The sequence below is a fragment of the Podarcis raffonei genome, chromosome 3, assembly GCF_027172205.1.
Source record: "Podarcis raffonei isolate rPodRaf1 chromosome 3, rPodRaf1.pri, whole genome shotgun sequence".
Taxonomy (NCBI): Eukaryota; Metazoa; Chordata; class Lepidosauria; order Squamata; family Lacertidae; genus Podarcis; species Podarcis raffonei.
In genome coordinates this window covers 39,919,852-39,940,380 of record NC_070604.1, presented here as the reverse complement: position 1 = coordinate 39,940,380, position 20,529 = coordinate 39,919,852, and the positions used below count along the sequence as shown (strand labels likewise).

The 20,529-nt window shown below is 39.8% G+C and overlaps 1 protein-coding gene across 50 annotated transcripts in view; it reads right to left on the bottom strand.

The window, feature by feature from the left end:
* RIMS1 (regulating synaptic membrane exocytosis 1) overlaps window positions 1-20,529 on the bottom strand; it is a 232,049-nt gene that overhangs the window by 45,049 nt on the left and 166,471 nt on the right. For 24 of the 50 annotated variants that reach the window (XM_053381174.1, XM_053381183.1, XM_053381185.1 and 21 more), the window contains 3 exons: window positions 19,900-20,012; window positions 15,114-15,143; window positions 3,434-3,546 (listed from right to left, as the gene is read on the bottom strand). In XM_053381174.1, coding sequence (XP_053237149.1) covers window positions 3,434-3,546; window positions 15,114-15,143; window positions 19,900-20,012 — 256 coding nt within the window. The remainder of the gene's footprint in view (window positions 1-3,433; window positions 3,547-15,113; window positions 15,144-19,899; window positions 20,013-20,529) is intronic. The other 26 variants (XM_053381178.1, XM_053381199.1, XM_053381193.1 and 23 more) reach the window with 2 other exon arrangements.

The window sequence follows — 20,529 nt, the reverse complement described above, 5'->3', positions numbered from 1 at the left end:
AATCATTATATTGTTGTGACACTGGTAAACTCCAGAAAATTTCTATTATTATTATTATTATTGACAGAAACCCCCAAAAGAACAACAATGTCTTATTTTGCCAGACCGGTACAGGGAACACTGGCGGAGGAAGAGGATTGCGGGGGGAGTGCACCGCCCCTGGCAGCGCGATCCTGGTGAGGTGCCATTGTGGCTGCTCCACCGCCTGCGCTGGACGCCACGTCCCTGCGGGCGGCATGCCACGCCCCCAGCATGCGCACCACGCCCCCAGGACGCACGTCAGCCCCGCCCCCGCCTGCTCTCCGCCCCCAGAGCATGAAGCTCCACCACTGACAGGGAATAGTTCTCAGAATATAACAAATGGCTCAGGGGCCAGTTTTCCTCAATAATAATAATAATAAATGGCCTCGTTTATAAATGATTTCAGTTCTAAGTGAACTGAACTCAGTGCTAGCTGAGTTGTAGTCCAAATCACCTGGAGGGCCCCAGCTTACTGAAGGCTCTCTAAAGTTGCTATGAATAAACAAGAAACCAACTATTGGGTAGCATTGTGCCAAGGAGTCTCATAAGATGATATTACCATTCTCATTTTCAGCATTGGCCTGGTGGCATTATTTTTTTTTAAAAAAAAAATTCTGTTGACAACAGTAGCATTTTAGTATGTTGACAACTTCAAAGGCTATATTAATTGAAGATATAAAACTGAGAGGTTGATAAGTGATGATGACATCTGCTTTATGTTTACACCCCATAAAGAAGCTTCTAGGCAGACATTTAGCATGCCTGGATACCCACAACTCTGGGAGGAGCTTTGCGGTAACGTAAAGTTAATAAATTAGGTAAATAACCTAATTAAATAAATAAGCATAATGGCAGTGTCAGCATTGTTAACAATGGCGGCTATTAACACATAGCTGTGCACATTCATGTACTGAAACCAGTGGGAACTGCATGGATTTCAGTAAGACATGAACACACATACCTACAAAATAGACTACAGCTAATACTTGGGAAAGATGCACAGATTTTTAAGTATAATGTTAAGGTATGAAGTGAAGCTGATAGCATCTATTGCACAACACAGGGATTTTAGCCCTAAAATTATAATAGCCAGCCAGATTTGAAAACTGAAGCAACCTGTTGAAAGAGTATTCTCTTGAGTTGAAATGTATTGGAAATATTTAGATGTAATAAGCTTTCATATGCTCATAGATGTCTTTTTCTATTTTGTATATCAGGTTCCCCCCCTTTTGTTGAACTTAAGCTATGCAACAAAAATCTTAACAATGGCTATGGTAAGTTAAACAAAGGTGTGGACTCCCAAAGACGAGCTCGCACATTGTTCCTTCCTGGTCTTTTAAAACTCCTGTACTGTGCTGAACTAAATCAAGGTTTGGCTTAGCATAACATCCAAGCCTGGGCACGTGGGTTGACCTCTCTCCTCACTAGCCCAGCCGCTGTAGCCAAGAGATTCCGGGACAATGTACATATGTGCACAGAAAGCATCACAAATAATACAGCAGTAATAACATACATAATACCCAGCCCACTAAATACAGATATATCGGAGCAGTGAGAAAGCATAGTACAAAAAGTTCTCCACCCTGGTGTATATTTAAAAATGTTGCTTCCCCAAAAATCTCCACCTTATAATGGAGTGCAAGAACCATTATGCAGACATAATCAGATCAGCCTCACTATGTGCCCGACAGATTTCAGAATGAACCCAGGGTTCCACTGTTTAAAGTCTCCAATCTAAGCCTAAACTAAAACGGGGAACACCTTTTCATAAAGTATCCAGGCGCCTGTGAAAAGGGACTCTCTTTTGGCAATCTTTTTGGAGTAAATATGCACACAGGGAGAACTTCATCCATTATACAGGAGCAAGTGGAAAGGCACGTGCTCCAGCATTATCAAGGCAACTAGATTTTGCTCCATTTTGTGACATTATACTGTGAGAGACAATTAAAGTATCCTCAGAGTGCAGGAGAAGAGGAAACAATTGCTTTGGCAATGCAGGGATATACTGAATTCCTCCCAGTAAGGTAACTGTTGTTTTGCTTGCCCTCAGTAATGATATTGCAAGCAAAATTTGATTGGCTATGTAGTGTCTTGATGTTATCTTCCACACTCCATGATCCCTGGTTGGCTAGTGGGGGGGGGATGACTCTAGAGAAGTAACAACAGGAATAATGAAGTGAATGAAAAACCAAGGAAAATGTCTGTCTGTGTTTCATGGGAGGGCCCTATACAACCCCTCCCAACATTTTCAGCTTGGATTTTTTCAGGGTTGAAAATCTGGTGCAGCCCTCCTAGGTAGCACAACTTAACTTTTGCACTAGCTGCAAGCTGGAGATACATACCATTACTGTGCATGCAGTTTCATTATTTCCAAACAAAAATATCCAACTTTCAACAAGCCCTCTCACTGGTTCAGAGTAGCAAACATGGTCTCCTCAGATGTTTTGTACTCCAGCTCCCATCAGCCCCAGCCGACTTGGCTAATGGTCAGGGAGCTGTAATCCAAAACACCTGGAAAGTACCATGTTCAGTGTGTTCCAAACAGCTTCAGATCCTTCAAGCTATTCTATTTGCCTTAGGTTCTTTATACTTTATCTAAAAATCATGTTTGCAGTTTGGCAGCTTTAATTGGGCCATACATGGAAATGGCCATGTCTGGTGCAGTCACACACTGGCGTACCACCTCAAACATGACTGATATAGAACCTGGAATCAGCCTGAGAAGTCTGTTATTTCTACTCTACAGAAGAAGGAATGCAAGCCCAGCATCAAGGCAAACTACAGTCCATGTTAGATGTAGTTTTGCATGCAACCTAAACTAGTACAGGGAGCAGCTGCAGAAACAGCAGTAACCATACTGGGACAATGTCTCTCCAAGATTCCACCCCCTCACTTTGCTCATCTGTTCTGATTAAAGAATTTCATTGGTAGGCTTGCTTTTCTTAAAAAAAGAAAAAAAGAAAAAAACCCATGAATAATGAGATCTTAAATTTAATAATCTAGTAAACACTTATAAATCAGATCAACCATTCCAAGCCTTGGTCTGTATCTTCAAGAGGCAAGACACTTATTCCAGTTATTCCAATTATACCAAATATCTACCTAAGAGAAAAACATCAAACACAAATATGTAAATAACTCTTGCCACTTTCTTGTGAAGTCAGAAAGCCCCCCTGAGGTGATTCTACAGCTCCCATTACATAGGAATAAAGACAACTGTAGCAAGACAACTGTTTCAGGAGCTTCTGATGCACTGTAAAAACTGAATGGATGAAATTATGCCCCCAAAATAAAGTTAGTATTTATAGTGACTTCAAGTCTTCCTAGAAACTTTTGTGTTAAATCGTATTTTAAATCAAGGTTTCTCCTTCCCCTTTCCAAATAAAGTATTATATTTTAACACTAACTTTACCTTAGTATATTGCTCACGTTCAAGTTCTTGACTAGAACCAGACTCTGTTGTCTGGTTATAACGGTGCATTTTCATTTTCATCTGTCTCGTTCGTTCCTCCACTACTAAATTTGCTGTAAAAACACATAATGGAAGCCTATTAAAAAGAGACGAAAAGCTTTTAAAGAAATAAATGGTTTACATGCAACTTAGACCTTATTTCAACTTGAACAAGAAGTATTCAAACAACAAAAAGAAGCACTGTGTGTACACAAGACATAGGCATGCTAATGTTAATATAATGATTTGCTTGCAAATATTTGTATGATACAATTCCAAATTTGCTACATAATTATAGGCGGTACAATAGATTCTAAACCAAGAAAAGAACATTTGCTTGTTTAAAGCTGATAAATCTTGGCAGTACAGTAGACCCACAAATTATGCAGGGGATACATTATGGGGACAGAGCATAAAGCCAAAATCGTGTATAATCAAATCACATTGGGTGCAATGGCGGGTGGGATTGCCAAAGTTTTCCTCCCAGATGCCCACCCGCTTTCTATTTATTTGCCAAGCTTGTAAAGCTGAATGTGCACAAGTTAAATGTGTGTAGGTTGCAAGTCTACTGTATCTGTAGAACTGTAGCATTCAATCATCTTAACATAAATATAACTATACTTCGTTATCCTGTTCAAAATAACACTATGCAATACTTGTAAGTGTGATAGATGCGGGTTCAGACAATCATTGCACTGGATTCTATACAACTAACTGGCTAAGGCCCCAGTCTTAGTCTATGCTAAAGCCTGAAAAAGGAGCATTTTTATACCTCACACTTGAACCCTTCGTAAGAGAAGCTGGCATTCCAGAAAGAAAGCCAAGCTGTGGCTTGTATTCAGCTAAGTTGAAATTAATGGATCTAACTTAGGCATGTTTAATTAATTTAAGTGTCACCTCTGAATAACAGTTGAATACCATCCTGTACGTAGCCTCTTCAGACTTTGATTTGAGTATTTGATTTAGAGTTATTATATCACATTATATCACTCTCTAATTGGGCCTGAGTGACATACTCACTCACTCACTCACTCACAAGGCTATCAAAATTGATAGGTTACTTCTCAAACAGCTACACTCTTGAAATCAGGTGCACACACAGCCTGATGCAATCTACATCTCCTCACAAAACTGGTGACTCAATGTATACCCCAAAATGTTCAAACCACTCATGTACCATATACAGGCAAGGTACTCTGAATACTTAAATACCACTCTCAGAAAATAGAGGGCTCAAAGTATATCCCTCAAATGGTCAAGGTGTTTCCAGGTGATTCAGGAAGCAGACATGTAAAAATACACGAGGTCTGGATTTTTTTTCTCATAAAGGTTGCCAACAATTGTGTATTTTGATTTCAGAGGTTACAGATTCACCCAATTTGTGATAATTGATTTTACACAACAAGAGTATTATCAGAACACTGAGTAAATCACATTATTTTCTGTTACAATGATATACAAAAAGATGTTTTATTAAGGAGATACACAATGCAAATGTGGCAAAATCTAACCTTAATAGTTAGATTTCTCTCTCTCTCTTCAATAATGTTTTAATTTGGTAAAGTATATAAAGTTATTTAAACTATAGCATGCAACAATAAATCAATGAGCAATATTAAAGAACAGCACATATTTAGCTTTAAATTTAATACTGCCTAATTTTCCACATTCTTAGTCACAAAACCATGTTTTTAGATGTAAAACTCCATTTAGTAAACAGAACAAAAAGAAACAGTGCCTCAAAATATTAATCTACTTTTTCAGATTCATGTCCCCTCTCTCATACAAACCCAACTTTATCTGGAAAATGCCCCAAGAAACATATTTAGATTGCTTGCTATATAGTTACTTGTGCTGAAGTCTCAATGAAACTACATGGTGCCGTCTGTACCAGATCTAAAACACTGAAGTGTTTATTACATGTGCAGCATGTTATGGTGTTGTTGTTTTCAAAAAAAAACCTTTTCTGTCTCTGTTATTGTTATGTTGAGCTGCTAATATTACTTTTCTGCACACTGCACTGTTCAATCACGTTGGAAAACAGCATGCGATTGAAATAAATTAAAGAATTGTAGGATATTCCATATGCTTCTTTATTACCTACAAATGCAATGATCCTCAAACTGCAGATAGCAGGTTCCTATATGAATGTATTTATATGAAAATAATGTGAGTTTATTAACTGAATTGTAGATTTGTGTATTAGAAACTCTGTCTTTCAAATTCCCTTTCAGGAAGCCTGATCAACAAGGTATCTTTTCTATAGAGAGCAAAGGTGAACAACCTGCAGCCAATGGTGCAGTCCCCAACCTCATTTTATATGCCCCCCCAAAACTTTCCGGAGTTGCTCTACTCTTCTATCCCAGTGGAATGGAGCCCCTTTCTAACTGTTCACATCCTCCTTAATGTTCCTGGTTTTAAGAAGCGCTTTCCTCTTTCTGCACAATTGCAGAAAATTTGGAAGAGGTGGTGTTACATTTAAGAAAAATATACTCATGGGTTTTAACTAACATTTCCCTGGTTGTATGACTTTGCAAAAATAAGTCATTGTCCCCCAAATCATTGAGAACAAATTTAGGGTTGTTCTGCCTTGTATATGTGTGCGTGTAGCACATTAAATCTACTTCCACTTGCTTTTTAGATGGGAAAAAAGATTCATTGGCCTGATGGACTTGAAGAAAACATATGTATGCTTATATGAGAGTAATTTCATCAACCCAGTTGGGCTTACTTCTGTGTAGAGCTCCACAGGGGTAGGAGCTGGTTAAAACTGAGTAAGAGTGATCTTTATTCTTTATGAATGTAATCTTTATTAATTAATTCAATACACGTTTGTCTCTTGCTATGTCCACCAATGGCATGTGGCCTCCAACCAATTACCCTTGAAGATATGGGGGCTTTGATAGAAAAAACAGGTTGCCTATCCCTGCTAGAGAGTAACCATGCTCATTTGAACATGAAAAATAACTTATCTGTCGTTCAAATAAATGATTTAGTGTGTTCCCCAACCAGTTCAAATAGTCCCAGTTACATGGCCAACTGTCAGAAATCCATCTTGGTGTGGCAAGCAAGAGTAACCTGTTAGCAGTGGCGGAGTTTCAAGCTCTGGCAGGGGGGTGGAGAGCAGGCGAGGGCATGGCTAATGCACTCCCAGGGGCATGGCTCCCAGCACGGGGGGGGGGGGGGGACGGCGATAGCACCCCACCGGGATCGTGCTGCCGGGGCAGTGCGCTCCCCCCGCACCCCTATTCCTCCGCCAGTGCATGTTAGATGATTCGTAATGGAATCATTGCAGGCATGCCATAGCAAGCACAAAACAAAACTGGCTGTAGAGTTGGATAGGTGAACTGGCAAAGGAGGAGGAGGTCAGTATCAGATGTGGTGGGACAGCAGTGCTCAGCTGCATTACTGTTGCTGACCAGGATGTAGAGAAGTAAGGTCAGCACGGTGCTAATGAACTGATGAAGCCAAACCAGTGCTCCTGCTGGTGTGTTTGCACCACACTAATCTCACCACCACCTTGTTCCTTCCCTCTTGCTCCTAGTAAGCAGGAGTGACACAACTGACTGGAAGTCAGGTGAGCAGTGCCACCCTGCCATGCTGCCCACCACTGGTTTGGGACAATGGGAATGCAAGAAAAATAGAGTCAACAGCAACAAGGAGAAGAAAGAAGTCACACTGCTTGTCAAACTGCAGTTCTTGAGTTATAAATATATAACTTTAGAGAAATACAGTCAGGACACAGCTAGAAGACAATCAAGGCCTGATGAATATATGGGGGAAACTATGAAAAATGGGGAGAGAAACCTATTACCTGGCTTTCAGGAGTTTAGTCACTATCCTGTCCCAGAATAAGAGACTTGACATTCAAATAGCACTTTTGCATTCTACAACTATATACTTTATCAATAATTTGAAAACTGTTGCTTTCTGCCTTGAGCCCTTGGCATATACATTTAAATAAACAAAACATTATTCAAGTTGACTGAAGCTCATTGGTGTTGAGCCCATGACTCTCCTGGAGAAATCTCTATGCCTATTTTTGACTATTGAAACTGAAACATTGACTCTAGAGGACCACCTCACATGATCTGGCTGCCATGGGGGAAGCCACCTGAAATCGCTTCTGTGTGGTCTTTCGTGTACACTGCAAGCAATTTCATGCACACCAGCTCATACTTCCCAGATCTGGCCCTACCACATGGTTTCTTTCCATACTCCAGCAAGCTATAAATAGAAACAGTAATTTATGCATGGTGCCTAGCACAGTGACGGGTGTGGTATGAGTAATCAAAATGATGATGATGATGACTAGGCATGGTATTAGCAATTAAAATTATGATGATGATTAGCGATAAGAATGACATGAATTGTGATGAAACAAATTAAGCTGAAGCACAGATAGAAATCGCACTGTGGGGACCAGTCCATAGGATGGCATGAAGTGCATGAAACTGCTGGCCCTGTAGATCAGCTGCCATGAGAAGGAAGTTTCAAGCTGCCTCTACAAGGCAGCCATATTGTGAGAAACACTTTATTACCCTTGCCTATTAATAGACTGTGGGTGGTAGAATTAGATGTATGCTTTCTCTTTCTTTCTCATAATTTAGCAGCAGGAAGTTATGAGAAATCTACAGCCCAGTTCCTACACTTAGCAGGCTTGCATTAGATAAACTGGCATGCTCCCCACAAATGAGGTTGATGCTCCAATTTGCATGCTGTTTTTACAAAAGAGGTGAAGATCATACAAATCATGTTTGCATGTACAGTACAAATTTCCACATAGCTTCACATAATATAGCAGGTGCTTGGTGGATGAGAGGGGCATCTAGTCCTCCACTGCCCCACCATGTAGACGAAACTAACTTTTTTTTAGGTGTACGACAGCCGAAAAGGAAAGAAAGCAACTCTGAAAATATGTCTGCTGTAAAACAGGCAGGCGCATTCAAAGCGTGTATGTAACAAAGCTGAAAATAGTTCTCTGTTGTGAAGATATGAATGGGTGTGCGTGCACGCTCAATAGGATTAACATAAACAGTTGGAAAAATCTGAACGACTTAATAGAGCTAAATTGGATCATAGTTAGTACCACTTTTAACAGTGCAAATTTCAGTGCTTAATCCCTCCTCCAGTTGAACACAAGTGAGGATATGATTGCTTATGGTCAAAGTTAGATGGACAAATACTGCAGAAAAGAGTAGGCTTCCTTCCTTCTGGAGTCTACGATGCACATTTCTTCCTTGCTTGCTTTCGTAGCACAGGTTTGTCTGGAACCTGTAGCTTTCCAGTTGTTGTTGAACTACAGCTGCCTGCAGAACAGCCAGTGTCTTGGATGACTTCTAGGTCCAGTTGACTTGTATGAGGAGATTCACTGTCATAGTCACATTGGTTTGATCCTTTTACAGACAGCGTGCTCTTCTCATCTTGATAAAGGTATACATGAAAACTCCGTTGTCTCAAACCACAACCTAAACCAGCATCTTAGTCAATGTTATGGGTGAGGGAGAGTAATCAAAGGACAAGGCATCATACTGATAGTAATGGATGATGAAGCAGAAGTGATAAAATTTCCAGTCATCTGTTCTTATTAGAATGAGAACACACACATTTTTAGGAACTACAGGTGCTGTGAAACTAACTCATAGAATACTGGGAGCCACCTGCCAAAGGTTCTCCATCTCAATGTATCAGAGTCTGATGAATTTGTTTAGGCAGTTTTTGCTTACAATGTGTCATGCTCTCCCATCTATTGAATAGGTGTGAGTGCCATGCTGAATGTTTGACCTCTGTTCCACAACCGTGTGTGCAGCAACTGTTGGATTATCCCTTCTACCAGCCTTTACTTTGTCAGATTTCCTGGAATGGGGCAAACTACAGATCAGCCCCTTGAGTACCACCTTGGTTTCAGTGCTGGGGTTGCAGCTGTTTCTGAAGGGCTGTATCCATTCCAAGGCAAACTTGGCTAGCCAAATACTGGCCCTTGGGCAAACATGTATCAGCCATATTTCTTGCAGAGATGTATGTGTGGGTTTGCTATGCACCAGTTCAATTGGTTGTTGTTTTAGTAGCTAGACTGACAAAATGCGTTGTGGGCTATAAGGTTTGTTAGAAGGACAAAGGAAATGCTTGTGGTGCCTGGGAGAAGAGTCACAAGTCCACTCCAGGTGACTAAAAAGAAATTACAAACTTTGTTTCTAGCCACTTTAGGTGGGAAGCTGGGAGGCTGCTGTGGCAATTGGCTTTTCTGCTCAGTCATCCTTAAAAAAGGGGGCTGGAAAAACCGATGAGCTGGTGCTGGTACACTTACTCACATGTAGATAGTTGGTTGTGCTGTAGAATTTTCTTCTCTTTTCTTCCCTCCTTGGGTCCATGGTGTAAAGGCAGCAGACAAGAGATGAAAGGCAAAGCTTTCCTGACTGCCTTTTCCCCTCCTGCCACTCTGGCTTATGGTATGATGTCAGGGAAGCCGACAAGAACGCACCTCTCCATTAGATCAAAATGGTGGTTGTGACACTATGCAGACCATCTCAGTCTAGCATTTCTAGGGGCTAAGGCTGACCCGGAGGAGCAGCTGCTTACCTGATGGCTTTCCTTGGTAACTGTGCTCTAGTAGCCCAAACAACATCCCTGACAAGTCTCCAGGAAGAGGCAGCTATGACAGAAACAGTTGCCTTCTGCCTCAGCAGCTTGGCTTGTTAAGCCAGGGCAGTTCAGGTTTCAAGTTCCCTGTATACAAACCATTTCTAGTACAGGTAACAAGCATCTTATGCTTATTTTACTTACACAATTACAGCTTTGTGTAGGTGTGTGGGGGAAATCAATCAATAAATGGAAAATAGTGAAACCCACTCTCCATTTATTTACCCACTCCTACCCACAGCTCCAGGCTTACCTGGCTTCGGGAAAGTGGCATGGGGCTCTGGCAGTATCCCAGAGCCCCTGCACAGCCTTCACAAAGCTGGGTGAGGCGCCAGGTTTTGAGAAGAAGGCTCAAAGGCACTGGCAGGATTGTAGAGCCCTCCAGCCACCTTCTCAAAGCCAGGTAAACAGCCCTATACCTTGCAGGGGGCAGCGGTTCTGTGGGTTTCTGGATCTACACACGTTTGTGTTTGCATGTGGATTCCCGGAACTGAACCTTTGCATAAGATGCGAGTTACCTGTATACATGTTGCAAAAACCCTCTATAGATTTGATGCAATGATAAATTGTAAATTCATGATCCTTTTGATTCTTGAAATTTGTAACGAGTATGGAACATTCCCAAAATGTTAAAAAATTTCCTGGAATCTCCAAAACGTTGTGGCAAAAGTCGAATCGATTTCTAATAAATATTCAGAAATAATCTCAAACATTAGTTCATTTCTAGCTTATTATTCCTGAATCTTGGGGAGGGGTACATAGTCTCACATTCCATGCTCCAGTCACTTCTCTAGTCCATCGATGCACTCTCCATTTGCAAACTCTTGTGTTCGTCTACATTGAGGAACCTCAAGCACACCTTCCAAGGTCCCATGAATACTTCCTCATTGGCTCATCAGAGTCCTACTTATCTCCAACTGTATTCATCAATTCCCACTATCCAACACTAAATCCAAGGTGCAGCTAAGGCTCAAAGGAGGCTATAGCACTTTTACATTATCTTCTATAACCCCATTGGTCATTGGTTTGGGATGCATACAATTTTGATGTTCTTTCAGCACTTCTCCTCTGAGCCTCTTATGTATTCTAGAAATTACCTGAGGGGTAATGTTTTTCTGTTTGTTTCTCTCAAGGTTTCCCTGTAGAAGACCAAATCCTTTATTTTGGATCCACATGCTAGTCGTTCCCATTCAGCAGGTTATGGTGGTACACATAGTGTTCTTGTTTACCAATGGAAGAAAAATGGTACTCATTCCAGACTGACAAGCAGACTGAACAACTTGACCCAGCCCAACAGCCATGTTTTATTGTCTCCCAGGTATTTAGAACCCCCCCCCCATTTTTCCAGTCTCAGTCAGGCAGCTCAATCTCAGTCAGTGAGTTATTTGTGGGGACACAAGTTGCGCACTCTTAAAATTACTGAGCTGGTTCTGGAGGACTCCAGTATATCAAAACCAATCACCTCACTCAAACGCTCAGAAGAACATTCAAAGGTAGAGATAACCTAAGCCAATGCCACACTTATTTTTACCTTTTTACAGTATGCATCAGCAGCCATTAGGTCTCCTGTCTTAACAGTAAACTTCTTAAAAATCATCCAGAGACATATGTATGCATTTCTAATTATTTATATCTTATATTTGTACTTTGCATTGCATTTATATTTTGAGTAATTCTTGTCTCTTGTATACTACCCTAGAAAAAAGCCCCACTGGGTTTAATAGGATTTACTCCCAGGTAAGGATAGCACTTCAGCCACTATCACTTTTAAGGGTTGCTTAATTTGATGTAGATATAACATGGTGTCCAGCTACAGAGCCATTTATAAATCATGGCACAATCGCCACGCATCTCTCAACTTTTTAAAATCTAGTCCTGTAGCAGAAAACAGCATGAGAGCCATCTCCAGCTCCACAGGGTGAGATTGAGGGGTTCTCAATAGCAAGAATTTGTACACCATCCTCAGTGACAAGAGGAAATAAAACATTGGCATATGCATGGTTATAACAGATTCCATTCAAAACAATACCAGAGGTAACTATGATGCATTTGGAGACAGAGATAGTTATACTCCTTATCTGCTAACTATAGCTCTCTTCACTCATGTGCAAAATTTACAATAAATGTGTTGAGGAGACAGGCCTTCCAGTGTCAATGCACTCATGGCGTCCATTCCCAATGTTCTGACAGCCTTTGGGGATAGGAAACACCTATGCTGATACAGTTGTAGGTCTCTACAACTCCCTTTCACATGTCTAACACAGTGCATGGACATTAGGGTGAGGTGGAGTGATAATGTCAGGGTGGGGCCCAGTGGGGCCTGGTCCCATCCCATGCATTCTTGTACACATGGGGCACACATGACAAGGGCTTGTGATTAAAAACAATAAAAGGAAATATTTACAGGGCAAATTCAGAGTTCTTTTTGAGGATTTCTAAGGCTGCTGAAGCAAATGGGAAAACTTTTCGTAGTTGTAGTACCATTTCAGGCTTCAGCTCTCTGTGTGTGTGCATGCTCTCTGCACATAGAAAGCTGAGTTTAATGGGAATTACTCCCAGGCAAGTTCTGAACAGCAGCCATAGACTTTCCTTTAAGTTGCTCTACCTGTTACTTCTTTCTGGAATGTTAATTTCCTGTGGTGGCCACCCCCCCCCCCACAAAAGCAAAGTACAGTGGTACCTCGGGTTACATACGCTTCAGGTTACATATGCTTCAGGTTACAGACTCCGCTAACCCAGAAATAGTGCTTCAGGTTAAAAAGTTTGCTTCAGGATGAGAATAGAAATCGTGCTCTGGCGGCGCAGCAGCAGCAGGAGGCCCCATTAGCTAAAGTGGTGCTTCAGGTTAAGAACAGTTTCAGGTTAAGTACTTAACCCGAGGTACCACTGTATTCAAAAATGCAGTTAATGTGTCACCGGCAGCATAAACTTGCACTCAGTTTGGGATTTTTAGTTTTAGCTGCATAAACGAGTCATGACACAAGATAAAACATTTGGTTTATGGCCTTTATCAAGGTCACACATCAAGATTCTTCCTGGGTGACAGATTTGTCTCAACACAATAAGTAAGTTCAATGGTAGATATGCCAGGTTGTTGGTGTTTTAGTGCACAGAGGTGCCCGTGAGGCCATATTGTGACAAAACACAATGAAGCATTTGAAATGGAGATGCAGATGTTGATAATCATGACAGATTTTTTCTTTTTCTTTTTTTAAAAAAGCAGTGGAGTTGAGAAAAGATTTAGAATCAAGTATACAAGGAAATATTAAAGGAACAAGTTACTGTTCCTTTACAGTAATTCTAATTCTACAGTAAGTAGAATTGTGTTGATTGACAGCAACATGTCTTAATTGCCACAGACAATTACAGAACAAGGGAAATTGCATCGAAGTAGTTTTTGGTTATACATTAGCAGAAACTAAGATCAAACCCACAAAAAGCAGGCCCCCTGCTTACAAAAGTAAAGTTGTGCTGATCAGCTGCTGTCTGTTTATCTTTACCCATTTAGATCTCAGTGGCCAACCCCCCCACCATGACTGCCTGAACAAAGGACAGACATTTGCAGCCTTACAATTTATAACTTTGGGAAAACTTACAGGCAGGCACTTCCAGCACTTTTGAAAGGTTCCAAGCACAGTTTCCATGCAGCTTGATGGGAACCAATGGCACAGCAGTGCTTACTTATGCACTCATTGTGTTTGGTCCCAGCTCCTGATAGAGAGAACAATTCAGTCCTGCTGAGGTCACTTGCTGTCTGCCTGTACTCCACGTGGCCTACTGCTAGAGGGTTCAAATAAGGTGCCTCTATTGCTCAAGTAACCTCCCCCACCCCATCCCTTTTAAATTTGTTGGCTCCTGCTTCTCTTCTTTAGGGAAGTTTTTTATGTGTGACATTTTAATGTATTTTTAATCTTTGTTGAAAGCCACCCAGAGTGGCTGGGGAAACCCAGCCATATGGGCGGGGTACAAATAATAAAAATAAAAATAATTATTATTTGTTTGGACAGTCCTGGTATCATAAAGCCGTTGACCAACATTGCACCAGGACACTTCCTAGCATTCCTAAGAATGCATTCCAGTTCTCTTCCACTGAAGCACTCCAGTGGTAGGTCAGCATAAGAGATAGTAGTGTAGTGGGTTGATCAACTAATGGCAGAAATGCTTTGCCCATTATAAAGGTCCAGGTACCTAGACTGCCCCCTTCTTCACACTGCTGGACTTCATAAACAGCTTGGCCAGCATCAGATGTAGATATTCCCAGTGTCTCCTTCCAGCTGGATTTATGTTACACTTCCTGATTCTTACAGTTACCTGTTTGTGATGGGTGAGTATTTGCTAATGGATTAGGTTCTCCCTGACTGCTACTGTGATGTTCCCTTCCAAAGACTTCCTTTGGGCTTTACTTCTTACTGCTTTGGCACCTCATTTGCCCCCCATTATGTCCAAACCAGGGAACTCAGACTAGGAAAATAAGTCAGGATCGCACTGAAGTAGAGATGAGGGAAGGAATGCTAAAATCCAGGGTTCATTTCCAGCTTACAAAGCCATGGTATATGAAACATGGAACAATTGTCAAAACTAGGCTCAAGTGTCTTTTTAAAGTGGCCCATATTGATCCCAATGATTAAACAGAGCTTTCATAAGATCTACAAAAGGTAAGGGTTTTTGTGTGTGAATTCTCCAGTCCTTTATACTGGGTCCAGACCTGGGCATATTCTCATTATCTGTGAGATAGAAGTAAACATTCCCAGACGATGACAACCAAGTTTGTACCTGGTCAGAGGTTGACATAATATTTCATTAAAATAGAATTGAGGTTAGTAAAACTATTTTACGACTCTAATGGACTGGATGACGTTTAGATACTTGAGAAGTAACCTTTTCCACAGATTTACATTCTTAACTGAATGTAACCTACAAAAAATGGATTGACATGAAATTAGTGCAGAAGAAAGGTAAAAATAACATGACGAGTGTTAGTAAAATTGACATGAATATTTACCTTTTGATGATGAGCTATAATTCTCTTGTTCTTCAATGAATAAAATGCACGGAATGATGGGAACAAAAGAAAGAAATCAGCAAATTTAAAGTTAGACAAAAAAAGGTGTTATACATGAGAATGATAAACACTATAGGCTCTGTTGCAGCATGCATAAAATTAATGTGGGGAGCTTGGATGACAAGACCATGACAAATTATAAAGTCTGAGGCCAATAGAGAGCTAAGTATGGTCAAGTCCATTGGAATAAATTGCCTTAAGCCCATTTAACAACATGTTGGGTTGTGGCCTGTTCTTTTTTTAAGATAAACTTTAATATTTAAAAAATAAAAAGCTACATCTCTGTTGTACACAATGAGCACTTAAGAAAACAAGCAGTAGGAAAAGGGTTACTCATGTGAGACATCTCTTCAACTGTTACTTTTTCACATCTTTCGTTTAAAAAGATTCACACTAAAAAAAAAATTGTGCTGGGTGGAGCCTAAAACGTACATTGGAGCAAGTATTTTCTTTTTATCCATTCCCGATTAGAGTACTTACATACTGCACTTAATCTGACCGGTATTAAAAAATACACGATTGTATCAGAAAGCACTCTCCAGCTCAGTCCAAGAACAACTAAAGCAAAGCTTGAATTGCAAACAAGGGAAGAGCAGGATCACACACACAAAGAGTGAAGCACCTATGGGAGTATGTTAACAAAAGATTGAATGAATGAATAGCTACTGCATGACTTTTCAATGAGCAATTGTCATATCATTTTCACAACGGTGACCATTAAAAGTAGCTTGCTCTATTAAATATTACTGAACACCTACTTTTCCTTTGAAAATACCAATTTTTATAAAATGCCGTGGCTGTAGGGTACCCCCCCTCCCCTCTTCTTTCCTGGATGTCCCATGTAATCCAACAATAAGCACTGGCAACTTCAAGAGGTGTTTAGGAAATAAAGAAATGAATAGGAAGTCCTTTCAATAAACGGAGGTTGACTATCTGAAACTAAACTGCAGAATGCCTAGATCAAATGGCTCATGAAACAGTGCAAAATATTGCAGAATCGAACATTGCCTTACTTCCAGGTGGAGTTGTGATTTGTGTGATTTATTGTCACTGAACCAGGTTCAAATATTTTTTTAAGTGTAAATGACCAGAGCAGCATTTTCCGTTCACCTAGCAATCTATAACCACTGGTATTTGTGAAAGCAAATCCATCAAGCATCTCTTCTAGAAATCTCTATTCATCTGAAGTCTGCTGGATAGCATGCTTTGTTGAATCAAACAAGAGCAGAACAAAGGAAAGTCTGAAAACTGAAATATTCTCATAAGCAGTAAGCGGTCAAGTGTCCTCAGTGAACTGCAATGCTAGTTCAAACATAGCTCAATTGCTGGCAAATGTTCTTCCCTAAGTATCACTTGCACATTATTATTATTAGTAGTAGTAGTAGTAGTAGTATTGCAACAAACACAGCTATATGCATTGAATATAAAGCTTCATACTAAGAACAAGGAACCATTTTTTACTTTGTTTTTGAACCGTTATAGCATGTTGGTGTAAAGGTGGCATGGCTGTGTTGAAAACCCAAGAGGTTTATAACTTTTTAGTTAAAAACTGTTGTAACAAACTAGGTAAAGACCTTCATGATACAGCTTTATTTTTTATATACATAATATTGTTGTAGAGGATAGTAGGGTGTTTGAAAGACAGTGGTAATGCACCTGTTTGATTTTCAACCTTAAAATAATACTGCCGGGCTAATTCCAGCAAAAGCAATGCAATTTAAATCCATATAAATGTGTTAAGAACTAAAGGCACTCCTAGTATTCTAGATGGTAGTAATCTAGTCCCAGTGTATCCGTGGGCTCAGGCCAAGTAGACACACACACACACACACACACACACACACACACACACACACACACAATATCTGGTGTTTTGTTTTAGAACTCTGTACTCTATCTGTATTCTGACATTTAAAAGCACACTTTATCTGCCATCTTTCCCCCACCTCCCTCTTTCAGACGTGTCCTTTCACATCTTCTCTTTTGGCCACTTGCTTGCACTAATATACTCATTTCTCAAAAGACTGTTAGAGATACCGTAATAAGATACAAACTGGCAAGCAGGCACAAATGTTATACGGAACAATTATACTTTTGTTTTGTTTTGTTTACTACCGGTAAATAAAATTAAAATACAGTCGTCATTTCACTGGCAGCATTCCTTTTCCATGAAAACGATTAAGAGAGCCCATTCTAGAATACTGACACTTGCTACAGTTTTTAGCTGAGTATTTTGTTTGCTGGTCTTTTTTATCCTGTATCTTAGGAACATGGAAAAATTTATGCAATAGAAGCATTTCACCAGAGTTTGTTCATTTTCAATTATACTGTAAGACTGATGTATCATTCTGTAATCACCTAAAGATATATTTCTCAATGAGCCCTTGCATATTAGGCTAATTTGGTTAGGAAATGAAGTTGCCATGGGGTTAAGGCCTAATTAATTCAATTTAAACTTCTCCTTGACTTCAGCATGCATCAGCCCTCATAATGCTAAATATACACCTTAGGCTTTCCTGAAACCCCTCGAGTCATTTCCGATATTTCTCGATGAGTTATATCCAACAAGCCATATTGAGAGTAAACCCACTGAAATCTTTTTACTTAAACTGGCACTTGTTCATTAATTTCAATGGCTCTGCTCTGAGCGTGACTTAATTGGAGACACCCATTTATCTATACTTCCACTATGCATGTGTATCTTTATTTCTAACAGATAAGATCAGAAGCTGGCCAGATGTTTGGTGTCCATTTCCCACTAAGATGATTGTGTAGACATTATCCTTTATCCACAGGAAATAAAATCTGGACTTCCTGTATTGTTACATTGAGATTGGTTCTTCTCTGGGATCTCATCACTGCTGCCAAGTCAGAGAATTGCTCTGCAGAGGGATTTAACGTTTGGACAAAACTCCTCCTATGCCAGTTTTTACATTTCCAGTTGAGTTAATGACAGATTGAAAAGAACAACAAATGGCAGGATTTGGCTGAACATATGAAACACTTTTTTTAAAAAAGGCCGTTCAAGGTAACAATGAAAATAGCAAGACTTTCATACTTTAGCAATTTTTTCTATCCTTGCAGAAATAACCCTCAGTGTTTTCCTAGTCAAAATCCTGTATGCCTAGTGGGCAAAGAGGGCAAATTGGAAAGGCACAAGACAGATGCACAGAGCCACCCTTGGTTATGGCCAGCTGTGAAGGAACTTCCAAAGGAATGGCACCTTTTATCAAAATAACAGCAACAGATTAAAAGTTCCAGCCAGAAAATCTTCACCCAGAGTCATCATGTTAATTTTTTTACCAACATAAGCATATATAAGAAGTGATATAAAGTACGAGTGTAAGAGCACCTATTTAAGGAAACGCCCACGGCATTGCTTTTTGTTTTGTTTTCTACATTGCTGCAACCATTCTAGTTTTCCACTCTTGTGGTTTGAAATGGAGACCGGTTGATCAGATTACAAAATCCTATAAGCATCATTTGAACTGAAATAGTATAGTACATTTTCCAGTAATAAGAAATTCTTCACACTCAGGGGAAAAACACACAAACATTATACCTTATCTGTTTTCTTATTACGTGTCAACAAAGAAATAATATGCAAATATCCACAAAACTCTCTCCTCTTTGTACAGCCATCCTATAATTGACAGTTTGAGATAATGCAATCTGTTGAACTGCAATGTAGTTTTGTAGCAAGTTGTTGAACCAATGAGACCTTAATTCATGGTGACATGATATAGAACAGCAGATACATTACACATCAAAACCACGTGCAGAAAGGAGCAAATATCCAAATGAAAATGAATGTATGGAATGGGAAACCACTTTGACATACTCTCTACTCTTCAATGATGGCTGTCATTCACTAGGAAACTCACATCTATATGATGCATGTATTGGCAAAGAATGAACATTTGAACCATCTCATTCTCAATACATATTCATATCTACAAGGATGCATGACATCAATTTGCTATAGAGAAAGAAAACCTTCAGTGTTTTGCCCTTTCAGTTCTGAACTGCACCATGTAATTAAAATATGAAAACTCTAAACAAGTTTCACATGATCTGTAATGTAAACCTAGATATCTGTGATTTCAGAAATGTAAGCAGGTGATTCCATCCCCACCACAGACCAGTAATCCAGTAATTAAACTGTTGTAAATATGATGAAGAAACAAAGCTATTAGTACTTGCTAGATAGCAGATGCTGCAATATCTCTCAGCCATCTGTATCAGATTTACTCTAAATGTGTTGCTGATGGCTTCATTTGTGTTTTCCCAAGTAGTACATTAATTTCCCCCAACTTTTGCTTTTAACTTTTGACATGCTCAGAAAGGGATGTTGTTTGCATTGTTCACATTTCTGTCAGCAAATTGCAATCAATTAGCATTAGGTAGATAGCAAAATTAATGAAACATGAATAAACAGAGTGGGTTATTCTCCACCACCTTAATCTGCCCCCTTGCCAAGAACCCAGCTTTAAAAGTACATACATCGCTAGAAAACATGAAACAGACTTTTTGAAACAATGCAATAATCAATTGCACACCCCTAGTTTGCAATCCACTTTTATAAGAATATACTAGTTAATCAGCAGAAAGCAATAAAGCATTGAAGACTCTGTTTACAAAAAGAAAAAGCAAGATGGTTTTGCAGCACAGGAAGAGGGAGGAAAACAAACCCAAGATTTTAAACTGTAAGCTTGTTATTTGATACCTTGCTCTATACTGCCGCTTCTGATAGGAACTTGTGGAAGCTGCCTCCCCCTACGGCTGCTGAAGGGTGTGTCTGCTGGAGACGACTGCATGGGACTTCCTGGTTGGTGCATTCTGCAGGCAAAATTAAGATTAAATGGGATGGTGTAACAAACATCTGAACCAAAGAGATATTACAAGCAACAAGGCTAAATACTTTTGTTAAAATGATGGAGAGGAAGTACCTTACTTTGCATTTTTAGCCTGCTTAAGTGTGTGTAAAACTCAAAAGGCCTTTTCAATTAGCTCACTTTGATGTGGCAGACTAGAAGAAAGTTACTTAGCTACAGAGGCAATTAATCACCAATCCGGAACTGGTGAAATCACCAACCCCATTTTGAATTTGGATTCAAATACTGTAGGCTACTCCATTTGGAAAGCTATGGATAACAATGGTTGAGAAAAAAATCATGAGTACACACACACACACACACACAAATAGGTTAGTTATATATATTTTACATCTACAGTCTTTCCATAGTTTTCATTCTTTAAAGCACAACTACTGAATAATACAATTGACAGTGTACATCTGGTAGTAAAGATGTAGTAAAGTACTTCCAAAAGAATTTAATCTTCTATCTAGCCTGCA